The sequence below is a fragment of the Lacerta agilis genome, chromosome 5, assembly GCF_009819535.1.
Source record: "Lacerta agilis isolate rLacAgi1 chromosome 5, rLacAgi1.pri, whole genome shotgun sequence".
In the NCBI taxonomy this organism is placed as follows: Eukaryota; Metazoa; Chordata; class Lepidosauria; order Squamata; family Lacertidae; genus Lacerta; species Lacerta agilis.
In genome coordinates, this window is record NC_046316.1 from 95,167,620 (window position 1) to 95,181,149 (window position 13,530).

The 13,530-nt window shown below is 51.8% G+C and overlaps 1 protein-coding gene across 1 annotated transcript in view; it reads right to left on the reverse strand.

The window, feature by feature from the left end:
* Positions 1-13,530, reverse strand: part of LOC117046409 (probable cation-transporting ATPase 13A4) — a 39,902-nt gene extending 26,372 nt beyond the window's left edge. The window contains exons 1-6 of the mRNA XM_033148212.1: positions 13,395-13,530; positions 7,316-7,489; positions 5,817-5,957; positions 2,870-2,940; positions 2,686-2,766; positions 1,979-2,048 (exon numbers count right to left, since the gene is read on the reverse strand). Of these exons, the coding sequence (XP_033004103.1) occupies positions 1,979-2,048; positions 2,686-2,766; positions 2,870-2,940; positions 5,817-5,957; positions 7,316-7,489; positions 13,395-13,457 (600 nt within the window). The 5' untranslated portion in view covers positions 13,458-13,530. The remainder of the gene's footprint in view (positions 1-1,978; positions 2,049-2,685; positions 2,767-2,869; positions 2,941-5,816; positions 5,958-7,315; positions 7,490-13,394) is intronic.

The following is a 13,530-nucleotide window of genomic DNA, read 5'->3' on the forward strand; positions in this document are numbered from 1 at the left end:
AGCACAAGCAAAACCTTCTCTCTGGCCAGCAAGCCTTTTCTCTGGGTTTTCATTGCTTAAGCTTTTTGCAAACTGCTTTGAGGGTTGTTGTTGTTTTGCAGCCGAGCGGTATATAAATTTTATAAACTAAATAAAACAAAGAAATAGACGTGGGGGAGCCAGAAACTAGGGTGCTTTTCAGAGGGCTGGGATGGTGGTTTGGAGGTGAAGGAAACGGGGAGTCTCTTAAACCTTCTGCCCTGCAGAAAAGTCAGGATCATCGGGGGGGGGGGGCTCCAACTCCCCTCCTTCTCCCCCTCCCTGACCCCTGGCCATGCTGGCTTCTTCCTGGGGCTGATGGGAGATGGGCAACTTCTGGGGTACCCCACTGAAGCTCGGTATCCCTGCCCCCTGAAAACTTGCTTTCCACCCCCTTTGGTCCATCCATGACGCAGAAAAGCCCCCTTCCCCTGCCACCTCCTGTTTGGCCCAGCATGGGGGGCCTAATTCCTCCCCGGAGGCCTCTTTGCAAGCCAGGCTTTCATGAGACCAACTTGGCTCTTGGTCAGTTCCAAAAAACTGCAAATTCCGAATGGCGATGGTGGCAGGACGGCCAGTGGCGCGAGAGCAGGATGTTCTGCCGGGAGCAGGCTTAATCTCTTGTTGATTAAGCGGCTAATCTGCCTCCCAAGGCGTCACCCTGGAGATTGGGGGGAGAAGCCAATGGCACCCAGTCACCGGGAGCCAAGGAGGACCTAGAGGAAAGTGGCAGGAGGAGAGGAGTATTCCTGAGCTTCCTATTAAGTTATGCATTCGCAGGCTTTGGTACCGTAAACTGCTCTGGGATGGGGAGGTGCACTATATAAATTTAATAAAGAATAAATAAAGAAGATGACGTTTTGTAAAGATTTATACACCACTTGATTGGGAAAAATCCCTCTCAAAGTGATTTACAGTGCCTTGGTTCTCAAAAGCCTTGGTTCCCAAACACCGAAAACCAGGAAGTCAGTGTTCTGGTTTTCAAACGTTTTACAGAAGCTGAACTACCAATGCAGCTGTCAGCTATGGTTTCTGGGGCGTCAAACGGACTTCCGGAACGGATTAAGTTCGAGAACCAAGGGACCACTGTATTTGACGCTTTTGGTTTTGCTATTTATTTTGCGTTTCTGTTTTTGAGGCTTTTTCGGTTAATTTGTTTTTGTGAATGTGTGGAACCCAGTTCAGTTGATTGATTGTGTGACTGCGGAAATGGATAAAAGCCTCCATCCAAATGATGACTATCATCAGAGCAAGTAAGAAAAAATAATAATTTAATTTTTTTTTATCATCTACAATACTGTCTTTTTTATAGTACGGTACATTGATTATTGCTTTCGTTTTATGATCAATGGTCTTGTGAGAGTAAAATTCATGTTAAATTGCTGTTTTAGGGGCTGTTTTTAAAACTCTGGAATGGATTAATACATTTTGCATTACTTTCTATGGGAAAGCGTGCCTTGGTTTTGGAACGCTTCGGTTTGGAACGGACTAAGTTTGGGAAACAAGGTAAAGGTAAAGGGACCCCTGACCATTAGGTCACGTCGCGGACGACTCTGGGGTTGCGGCACTCATCTCACTTTACTGGCCGAGGGAGCCGGTGTACAGCTTCCGGGTCATGTGGCCAGCATGACTAAGCCGCTTCTGGCGAACCAGAGCAGCGCACAGAAACGCCGTTTACCTTCCTGCTGGAGCAGTACCTATTTATCTACTTGCACTTTGATGTGCTTTCGAACTGCTAGGTGGGCAGGAGCAGGGACAGAACAACGGGAGCTCACCCCGTCATGGCAGGGATTCGAACCGCCGACCTTCTGATCGGCAAGCCCTAGGCTCTGTGGTTTAACCCACAGCGCCACCCGTGTCCTGGGAAACAAGGTGTCACTGTACAAAGAAAGAGATGGATATTTGCAGCAAGATAGATATAGATAAACAGAGATAGCTGCCTCCCAGCAGGAAGAATCACCTCTTTGACGAGCAGCTTCCAGACGGGCGCGATTTCGACGTCGATGGCGTTGGGCCCACAGATGACCCTCCTGCGGATGAGCAAGGGAGAGAAAAGGGAGTCCATGGGATGACCGGTCCACCGAGGGGCTCCTGAGGCAGGAGGAGGAGGAGGAGGAGGAGGACGAGGAGGACGAGGAGGACGAGGAGGACGAGGAGGAGGAGGAGGAGAGCATCTGGGGCCAAGGTGGAGGCAAACAGCAGGAGCTTTTATGGGACAGAAAGGGGGCCTGCTTGCAATCTTTGGAGACTGGACCTCCGTTGGGATTCTGCTCCCTCCCCGGACTCTCTGGGGCTTCCATCTCAGAGGGATGGCATATGAGGGCCAAGGCCCTGGGACCATAAGCGTTGGAAGGGACCATGAAGGTCATCATCCAGTCCCACCCCCCCTGCAATGCAGGAATCTTTTTGTCCGGCATGGGACTCGAACCCACAACTCTGAGATTCAGAGTCTCGTGCTCTACCGACTGAGCTGGCCCTGTGTGGTGCCCCAGCCTGCCCTTTCGGAGACCCCCGCCGCTCCTGCCGAGGTCTGCTTTGAGCGGCTGATTTTAGAGCAAACACAACTTCTAGCAGATGTATGTATGTCCCGATTCCTGCTTTGCAGGGGGCTGGACTAGATGAGCCCTGGGGATCCCCTCCAACTCTAGGATTCTGTGAAGCAAGTACCTGATGCCCTGCTCTGCGCTTGTCAGCCCAGACCCAAACCTTGCATGGATCTCTGCGCAGGTGTGTCTCTCCTCGAGGACCCTGCAAGAGAAGGAGACCAGCCATAGCACCACAAGAGAGCCTTTGTTCCTCCTGCCCAGTGCTTTGCCGGCGACAGGTGGCAGCAGGGCGCAGGGTGACTCACCCGACCTTCACGAACCGCTTGGCAGAAACGTCCCAGGCATATCGGATCTTCTGCACTTGGAGGCACCTCGCCTAGAAAACCAAACAATGGGCGCGAGCGTTGAGGGAGGAAAGCTGCCCTCGCTCTTGGCTGCTCTCCCGGCTGGGAGAAGCTCCAAAGCTGCAGGTGGCTGAGGTGGGATTCGAACGGGGAGCTTCTGGGGCTGCAGGTGAGGCTCTGAGCCACCGCATGACCCTTGGCCCCGGCTAGCCTTCATCAAACTCCTCTGCTGAGATATGGTTCCTGGCAGAGTCCAGCCCTTTTTCACTTTCCGCTCAGAAGCCACGACTGATGCATTAGTTTTGCTGAAAGGATCTATTATTTCAGGGTGTTGGGATTCCACCAAATCCCCGCACCCCAGCCTCCTTCTGAAACACACGCCTCGATGAATGCCACCCTCCAAATCTTGCCAGCCAGCACTGGAGGGGGTGCATAAGAGCAGGGGTAGGCAAACTAAGGCCCCGAGGCCGGATCCGGCCCAATCGCCTTCTAAATCCGGCCCATGGACGGTCTGGGAATCAGTGTGTTTTTACATGAGTAGAATGTGTGCTTTAATTTAAAATGCATCTCTGCGTTATTTGTGGGGCCTGCCTGGTGTTTTTGCATGAGTAGAATGTGTTTATTATTATTATTATTATTATTTTTATTATTTTGAAGCTGATTATTATTATTTTGAGGCTGAGTCAGTAGTGGGGATGGTGAGGAAAAAGACCCTGGGCCCGAGCACACATGCATATTGTGTGAAAGGTGCAAAGCCCTTCTTTCGCACCCTTTCAAAACATAAATGCTCAGAGTTTTTTTAAAAACTGGGCAATGGCGTTCCACCAACCCGTGCCTCCTGAGCCTTCCCTGATCTCCTGCCCCCTTCCCCCTTTGTTCTGACAGATCGCGGGAGGCTCGGGAGTCATGGGCGGGCAGCCATTGCTCAAGAGGGGTGCAAGGCACGTGGTTTCGCTGCCAGGCAAGGTGCAAAGCCCTTCTTCCGCACCCTGTGAAACATAAATGCGCAGAGTTTTTTTAAAAAACTGGGCAACAGCCGCCTGCCCATGACCCCCGAGCCTCCCCCGATCAGTCAAAGCAAAGGGGGAAGGGGGCAGGAGATCTGTACCGCCGGACGTCCCCGGTTCCCCTTCGACAGTGGCAGTCAGCAGCCCGGAGCCAGCCTGGTAGCGCAGTTGGCTCTGTCTGGCTTCAGGAGCTGCTCACTGCCCTGGCACCTGCCATTTTACCTCTCCGGAAGTCCCCATATGATGTGTTGCGCACAAGACACATCATATGGGGACTTCCAGCGAGGAAAAATGGCAGGAACCACGGCAGCAAGCAGCTCCTGAAGCCAGACAGAGCCAACTGGGCTACCAGGCTGGCTCCGGGCTGCTGAGGCTGCCGCTGTCACGTTGCGTTCCCAGCCCCAGCCAGACCCCTCCGGGAAGCGCATGGCATCTCCTGGGATCATTCAGAGGCGCACTTGGCTACCCAGGATGATGGGAGGAGGCGTCTATGGGCGGGGCTACAGCAGAGAGAGTGGGAGGAGCCTCTGGGGGCGGAGCTGAGGGGAGGGGAGGAGCCAAGCAGGTTGCAGGGGAGGGACTTTATAGGATTGCCATATGACAGAGCCGGGATTCGGCCGTCGGAAACATTGCCCGGGTGGAAATCGCTGGAATGTCCAGGAAAAAGCTCAACAACCTTCTTGTCTGGATTTTCACTTTTCGAAATACAGTGGTGCCCCGCTAGACGAAAATAATTCGTTCTGCGGAAATTTTCGTCTAGCGGTTTTTCCGTCTTGCGGAGCGGCAATGACAGCCGCGCTCCGCAAAACGAAAGAAAAAAAAAAAGACGAAAATTTTTCGCCTTGCGAGGCAGCCCCATAGACTTTTTCGTCTAGCGGGGCAGCCTTCCGCTAGACGAATGCCTTCGTCTAGCGAGTTTTTCGTCTAGCGAGGCATTCGTGTAGCGGGGCACCACTGTATGGCAAAGCTAGGGCCGTACCACTTGGTAGAGCACCTCCCAGAGGCAGCAGGATTCCCTAGGGGGCTGTTGTTGTTGTTGTTGTTGTTGTTGTTGTTGTTGTTGTTGTTATTATTATTATTATTATTATTTATATACTGGCCTACACCCAGAGGCCTCAGGACAGTTCACAGAAAAGATCACAATATATAAAACCAAAATAAGAACAATAACCCAATAACACCCCCCCCCCCCGCAAAAGAGCCACATTTGAAAAATGCTTTGAGGCAAGGGGGCAGCAGGGGGCGCTGGAGGTGTAAATGACCCTCAGAGTTTGAAAAGCTGCTATGGCCAGATCAAGCTCAGCAGCTTCGTTGAATTACTTAAACTAAACCACGGGGGGGGGGGTGTTGTTTTATAGTATCTGCTCTTTTATTGTACTGTGAAATTGCTTTGAGATGCTTCCTAGGAGTGATGAGCCTTCCAAAACTTGAAGCGTGGGGAGTCCCAAAAAATAAATTATAATTTGGCAGAATATTTGGATAATATGATTTGCACATGTATAATTTGGTATATTTAATATGATTTGATTGAATTGTTAATTTGGAAATTTTAATAAAAATGATTTATATAAAAAACAGATGCTTCCTAGGAAGCAATTCATAAATGAAATACAGTGGTGCCTCGCTAGACGAAAACAATTCGTTCTGCGAGTATTTCCGTCTAGCGATTTTTTCATCTAGCGAAGCACCAATGCAAATCGCGGTTTTCGCTAGACAAAAAAAAAAAATCGTCTTGCGAGGCAGCCCCATAGACTTTTTCGTCTTGCGGGGCAGCCTTCCGCTAGACGAATGCCTTCGTCTAGTGAGTTTTTCGTCTAGCGGGGCACCACTGTAAAGCAATAATAATTGGGGGGGGCGTGTGACCGCACCATCCAGCCCATCGGTTCTGGGTTCCCCCTTACTTTCAACTCTGGCCTCGCGATGACTTTGTTCAGGAGAGAGCCTTCGTCCGCAATGAGGGGGTGAGTGGGGGGGTCAAGGCGCCCGAGGGCGGCCACGGAGAGCCACACCACCTTCTTCCGGGTGTAGACGTGGAATTCATCCTGCAGAAAAGAGAGCAGAAGGCCAAATGACGGGTCCTGGAACCGCAGCGCAGGTAATGAGGAGGACCTGGGCGGATCAAAGAGCCAGGATCCTGCCCTGCCTTGCCACAGACTCGCACCTGAGGCCTCCCCGACCACTTACTGGGGTGAGGCTGGCGCTTCTTGTGGCAAATCCGCTTGAGGTTATTCCACAGGTCAGGCAAGTCAGATTTCCGCCTGAATTTACTCTCTACCACTTTTGAGCAAACTCCTTGGCTCCTTGGGCCCAGATGCTTATTGGGCTTCTTACACAAGAGACAGGTAAAGCACATGTCCCTCCCCCCCCCCCAAGAATCCTGCATTAAGAACCCTCTCCTCCCTTGGCCAGACCCCACGGGAGTCCTGCGTCCAGTTCTGGGCACCACAATTTAAGAAAGATGTGGACAAGCTGGAAGGTGTGCGGAGGAGGGGGACCAGGACAATTAAGGGTCTGGAAACTGAGCCTGGTGAGGAACGGTTGAAGGAGCTGGAGAAGAGGAGCCTGAGAGGACAACGAGAGCCATCACCAGACACCTGAAGGGCTGTCACATGGAGGAGGGAACATGTTTGTGTTCTCCTGCTCCGGAGGGTAGGACTCGAACCCATGGCTTCAAGGAGATGCCAACTCAACATTTGGGAAAACCCTTTCTGACAGTAAGGGCTGCTTGGCTTTTGGAACAGTCTTCCTTGGAAGGTGGCGGACTCTCCTTCCTTGGAGATTGGGCGGACTCTCCTTCCTGGGATGCTTTAGCTGACATTCTTCCATTGCCAGGGGTTGGACTAGATGAACCTTGAGGGTCCCTTCCAACTCTACAATTCTGTGATTCAAAGGGTGCTGGGAACTGTAGCTCCGCAAGAGGGAAACTGCAATTCCCAGGATTATTTGAGGGTTACTTTAAATTGATGGTGCCTACGCAGCCTCTGAAGTCTGATTTGGCCATTAAAAATGGGGTTTTGATTCAAATCGTTCAAGAAGCTTTCATAACCAACCAGTGGGGGCTGAGTTTGCAAAACACAGGATTGAGAAGAAGGCCTTGTCAATGCCTAGAGGACTGGTGGGTAGTAGAGGCCCCCCCGGGGGGGGATTATCTAAGGTCCCAATACCAATTCATTGCTCCGGTTCTGAATTTTATGGTTTCATTGTCTTCCTTAGAGGGTCATGCCACCTGCTGATCTGAAGAATGCTTTTTATGGGGTGGAATAGGGCAGTGCACACTGGGGGGTGAGTTTATGGAACCAGGGGGACAGCCCCCCCACAAAAAACTGAGAACCCCTGGCCATGACCCTTGGGTTTTCCAACTTCCCACCAGCAACATTTCCAGAACAAAATCTCCTCCTACTGTGGTGCAGAGCAGGATGACGTCGGCCTCTTCCAAGTCGCAGGGCACGCAGTTTGCCCACACGTCCCACTCGGGCTTCCAGTAGAACAGGAGGAGGAGGCCCCCGCAGGACAGGACGTACCCAGCGATGCACAGGGCCCTCCGGCAGGCTTCGGTTTTGTAGCCAAACATCTCCTGCAGATCAAAACAAAATAAAAAATTCCTTCCAGTATCACCTTAGAGACCAACTAAGTTTGTTCTTGGTATGAGCTTTCGTGTGCATGCACACTTCTTCAGATACACTGAAACAGATGAAAGGGCAGATGAAAGGGCACAAGAAGCACCGTCAAGAAACTCTGGGAGGTGGGCAAGACATGGTCTCCCCACCTGTCATGAATCAGCCCCTCTCCTGAATCTCTGCCCACCCAAAACTCACCTGGCTGCATTGCGCTCTCTGCCTCCGAGATGCTAATCTAAGAACAGCCCAAACCTCCGAGGCGCCTGGAGCTGGCCTTCCCCAGGTATTCAAGAATATTGAGATGTACGTGGCAAAGGGATTAAAGGCACAAGGTGCGCATAGACGCCAGGCGCTGGGACATGTTGCGGAACGATGAGGAGCTTTGGGGGTGGAATTTCCAGTCCTATTTAAGATTCTGATTGTGGCTGCTATCTTCATTTTGTGTGTTCAAAGCACCTCCGCCCAACACCTCCACCTCCAAGCGCCTAAGGAGAGATTGCAAGCAGCCTCAGGGTTTGCGATTCCTGGGGGCTGAACTAGATGACCCCTTGGGCCCCTTTCCAACTCTGCCATCCCATGATTCCATTTCACTTTTGATCTACCAACCTCTACATTTTTGCCTGCCCCTCCCAGGTTCATATGGAATTTTTTTATTATAACCAACCCCAAGCCATAGGGCAGGGGTCCCCAGATGCAGCCCAATCGCCTTCTAAATCCGGCCCACGGACGGTCCAGCAACCAGCGTGTTTTTACAGGACTAGAATGTGCCCTTTTATTTAAAATGCATCTCTGGGTTATTTGTGGGGCCTGCCTGGTGTTTTTACAGGAGTAGAGTGTGTGCTTTTATTTAAAATGCATCTCTGGGTTATTTGTGGGGCCTGCCTGGTGTTTTTACACGAGTAGAGTGTCTGCTTTTATTTAAAATGCATCTCTGGGTTATTTGTGGGGCACAGGAATTCGTTCATATATTTTTTTCAAAATATAGTCCGGCCCCCCACAAGGTCTGAGGGACAGTGGACCGGCCCCCTGCTGAAAAAGTTTGCTGACCCCCACAGCTGTCAACTTTTCCCTTTTCTTGTGAGGAATCCTATTCAGAATAAGGGAATTTCCCTTAAAAAAGGGAAAAGTTGACAGCTATGCTGACCCTTGCCATAGGGATTCTGTAGGCTACGCCCCCGGAAAAATCACACGAGCTCCTCTCTGATTTCTGTTCATTGACCATGTGTGCATGTGAGTGACTATACACACACACACACACACACACACACACAACCGTGTTTTGCTGGGCAGCCCTGAAAACACTAAGAAGGGAGCTTTGGAATTGAATGGTCAAGAGCAGGCAGGGAAGAGGAAGAGTGTCTGTTTGGCATGCCGAAGGATCCAGGTCCACTTCCTGATGGCAGCCCCATTTTCCTAACTGAGTGGTAACCATTTGCATATGTCAATTCCTGCGATCCCGGGGTCAAATAAAAAATGCACGGAATCTGCATGACTCCGCTTCTTTGAGCAGGTGTCTTTCAGACCTTTTGATGGAGGACGTGGAGGAGGTTGAGAGACCATCCTGCCCCTCAAGCAGCTTGGGACACGGAACAGAAGAGCATAAGAGAAGCCTGCAGGATCAGGCCAGCGGCCCATCCAGGCCAGCATCCTGTTCTCACAGTGGCCGACCTGACGGCCCAATGGGAGAACCACAAGCAGGATCCAGGCACAAGAGCAACCCTCTCTTGGGTCAGTTCCCATCAGCTGGCATTCAGAAGCACCCCTCGCCCTCTCCTCCTCCATGAATTGGTCCAATCATCTTTTAAAATTATCCCAGCTGGTGCCCTCTCTGTGTGGAGAAACAGCAAAACCCTCGTGGCTAGTAGCCTTCAACAGCCACAAATTTGCCCAATCCTCTTCTCTCTTCTCTTTGGCGATCCCTCGTAGCCGAGTAAGATTGTCTTCCATGAACACGGTCTTAACAATGAGTCCGTAAGTGACTGTGGAGGCCAATTCTGGACCCACACGTCCTTCCACAGTGGGTTCCCGGGCCGGAGTCGATCACGGTGAGGGTTTGCCAAGCGTGTCTTCCTCTTAGCACATGTCTCCCTTGTGTCCTGAGTTCGAGAGTCTTCAGAGCCCATATGACACCTTTGGTCAAGGCTGTTCTCCGACTGGAGCGCTCGCAGGCCAGTGTTTCCCAATTGTTGCTGTTTATGCTACATTTTTTTAGATTTGCCTTGAGAGAGTCTTTAAACCTCTTTTGTTCATAAGACACCCAGGCTGGTGGCCATCACTGCTTCCAGTGGGAGGGAGTTCCAGAGTTTCAGTACGTGTAGCACGAAGGAGCACTTTATCTGTCTTCCCCGCCACCACCACAAAAAGTTGAGACAGGAACCACAGGAAAATTGCAAATCCAGGCTGAGTATCTGCTCATGACCTGGCAAGTGAGGGAGTTTTTGAGAGGCGGAGGCAAATGGCAGCGTGAAGGTGACGAACCCCTGATACTTTGCACGGCAGATACTCTTCCTGCCCCTCCTTCCCCACCTGCAACAATCCTGCCGCCCTCCAGAGCAGCACCCTGTCCTTAACTTGGCCTGCTCTCCGTCCGGCCGCAAAGATGATTAAAAAGACGAAAGGAAACAGTTACGTAATCTGCATCATTCCTTTGGCTCACAGCTTGTGGGCTAAGCACATGTCACGGATTGCTGAGTAATACCAAACCCAGAAGGAAACAACTACCAAAAAACCCCACAAACATTTTAAACCCAGTTTTTGCACAAAACTGTGCGGTCGATGGGTTGACAGAATGGCCGCCTGCTGCAGACGCAGGACTTCCGGGTTCACCGGAGACCCCGATGGCATGTCTTCAAGGAAAACCAAGCGGGACTTTAACCCACAAAATGAGCCATGTCTGAAACTGCAGCAGACACCAAGGTGTGTGTGTGGCCAAGGTTTTTAAGGCCGAGGGCCGTATTGACTCCTGGTCAATCCTTGGGGGGCCGGCATGCCAAGCAGGCATGGCAATAGCTGCAGTTCCAAAAGACTTTCCCGTCGGCACTTCTGCATCACTTTAAAATCTCTCTTTTCATTATTAAATTCAGTTTATGCCACCACCGTCATTAATTACAAAGCACCTAGAGTTTATCTAAGCTCTTGGCACCCGCAAGACACCTAAAATATGTCAGTCCCTGCTCACAATCTAACAGACATGACACAAGAGGAAAAAAGAATCAGGAGGGAAGAGGAAAACAGGCACTGGGAGTACTTCTCCACACAGCACATAGTTAAACACATGGGAGATCCTATATCTGACCCATCCAGGATTCGGGACTCTGCGTGGCACAGTGAGGAGCTGTGGTGGCTTGAGGGTTTGCGTGACGGTCCTGGCATTTTCGGGGCACTTGGAAATTAGGGTGTAACCTCTGGCCCATCTTGGCCTGCCAGCCTCTTACCCATTGGGCCTGCGAGGCTGTTTGGGGGCAAGCCATGCCCACCTGCCCCACACGGTGCCATGCAGGTAAGGGCAGGTCTTGGCACTACTGCTAGAGCACTGGCAGCGCTGTCTTAAGCATATGCAGCGCTGGGTTACAACAGGTGCAAAGATCCGCCCAGTGCCCTCAGGTTGCCCAGTCCCAGGCATGCAGGAGGGTGAAGCCGGCTGGCCGCTTCAGCGTCTCACTGGCTCAGTTGCCCCCAAACTCGTGCCACAGAACCACCCGAAGCAGAAGAGCCCGCCGAGGTGCTCAACTCTTGGGCCCCGGATTCTCGGCCTGGCGCCCCTGAGAGCCCGGCACCTGGGTGCCCTGCACCCCTAGTGCCTATGGGTAAGACTAGGGTATGGGTAACAGCACTGGGCAACTAGCTAGTCTTGGGGAGCTTCTGGGGTGCTGCACAAAGCAGGAACCCAGCGCTAAGCAGGAAATGGGGTCTCTGCCATTTTCTTCAGTGTGTGCCAAGTCAGCGGCGGAGCCCTGCTCAATCTCCCTGCCCCAAAAGGACACCGCAGGGCTGGAGTTTTAAGGGGCAGGATTTATCCACCAGCGTTTTGCAAGCAAAGCCTGGCGGCTCCCAATCTCTCTCTCTGTAGTCATGAAGCCCCCTGCCCCCCCCCCATGGACAGATGGAAAGCAGAAGCAGGTGGAAACCAGGGAGGGTCTCTTTCACAGAGCTCCCACCACCACCAATCGCCTCCTCTTCCCTTTTGGCGGGGCCAAGCGCAGACTTTTTTGCTCTCCAAAACCTTTTCAACTTTTGCAATCTAGCCTTTGAATCTGATGCTCTCCGTTGCTGTTCATCTTCTTTCCGCTTCCTTTTACGGTCTGTTTTTCACTGTTGGAAACGCGACTTTCCCCCCCAAAATCGGTGGAACCGGCTCAACAGGAGCAGCGGCGGGCGTCCCTGCGGTTGCCAGAGATGAGGATGTACGACTCACAAAATTACTTGATGTTACCACTTTGGGGGAAGTCCTGCTGGTTCAGTCACTTGGAGTGACTCACTCCGGAGGCAGTTAAGGACAAAAGGGCTACAGCGCCTCTTTGTAAGCACGGCAGCCCTGAGAAGAATCGGGACCTCCGCTCCTGCTCTTTTCGTTTTTCAAAACAGACTTTGTTTCTAAGGACACTTCATAGTCCACAGAAAGCCAGCCTCCTAGGAGAGGATGCAACCCAGCACATGATCCAGAGGTTTGTACAGGAGAAATGTAGAGTTGGAAGGGACCCTCAGGGGTCATCTAGTCCAACCCCCAGCAATGCAGGAAACATCCAACTGGAGCATCCATGGCAGACAGCCATCCGTCTGATTTCAGTGCAGATTCCTGCCCGCAGGTAAATTTTCCCAGGACCGCAGCCATAATCCCTCTGGGCAACTATAATTATCGTGTTGAAAGAGGTCTGGAGAAACTAACCCTTCGAAGGGAGTGCTGCTGTTGTTGTGCAAGACAGGATACGGCCAGGAATGGGCAGCAGATGCTGTCTTGAGAGCTGCCCATGGGAAGCAGAGCAGAGCTAACGCAGGACTGCTGCTAAGTTAGAAACTTAGTATTCCCAGAAGGGTTTCCATTTGGTTTAAGGGTCTCCATGGGGAAAGGTTTAAGCTGAATGTGTTCCACATATTTAACATAATGTTCTGTGCCACCCCAATTTCTGAGCCGTGAGAAGATCCGGGGTTCAAGGCACTTTACCTGGGTTCAGTTTCCTTGGAATGAAAGACCCCGCAGTGTCTTTAGGATATCTGGTTTTACCTGCACACAGATACAACCTGAGCATAGGATGTAGTGGCTCACAACAGGAACATCCCAACAGATCCGTTGGTCCCAGCTTTGGTTCTCTGTCTCCTGCTCCCAGCTCCGCTCACTCACAACTCTCTGGCTCTTGTTCTCCTACCTAGCAGACAGGTGTGTGGGGAGGCCCATCCCTTGGCCTGGAGGCCCCCTCCTTCAGCCCTAGCTCTTGCAACCTGGCTCATTCTTTGGGGATGCTGATGAGGATGCCCAAGGGGTCAACTAAGGCCACTGTCTTACAAAGAAATTGGCCTGACTAGTTCAGCAACTTCCCCTGAGAGTCCACCGCCTTCCACCCCTGTCAAACGGCTCTTACTGTCAGAAGGCTCTTCCTGATGTTTAATCGGAATCTCCTTTCCTGTAACTTGAAGCCCTGGGTTCAAGTCCTACCCTCCAGAGCGGGAGGAAACGCTTATCAACAAAAACAGCTGGCAGAAGACAGCTTTCCCCTTTCCGTTTCCAAGCTCCCATTGGCTACCTGCTCGCTTCTGTTAGAGGGCGACTCACAGAATGGTAGAGTTGGGAGGGACCGCAAGGGTCATCCAGCCCAACCCCCCTGCAACACACCCAACCCACTTGCACTTCTAGGGTCTGGGACTCACCATTTCAGCCTCTTCTCCCTCATTGAGCAAAGCCTGGTGGTTCCCTCCATGTTTCCTCCCCATGGGAAGCTGCCTGCATTGGTCTCCTGAGGCCTCCAAGTTCCCCCCGGACTCTCTCCAGGGTCACTGTCGCCGC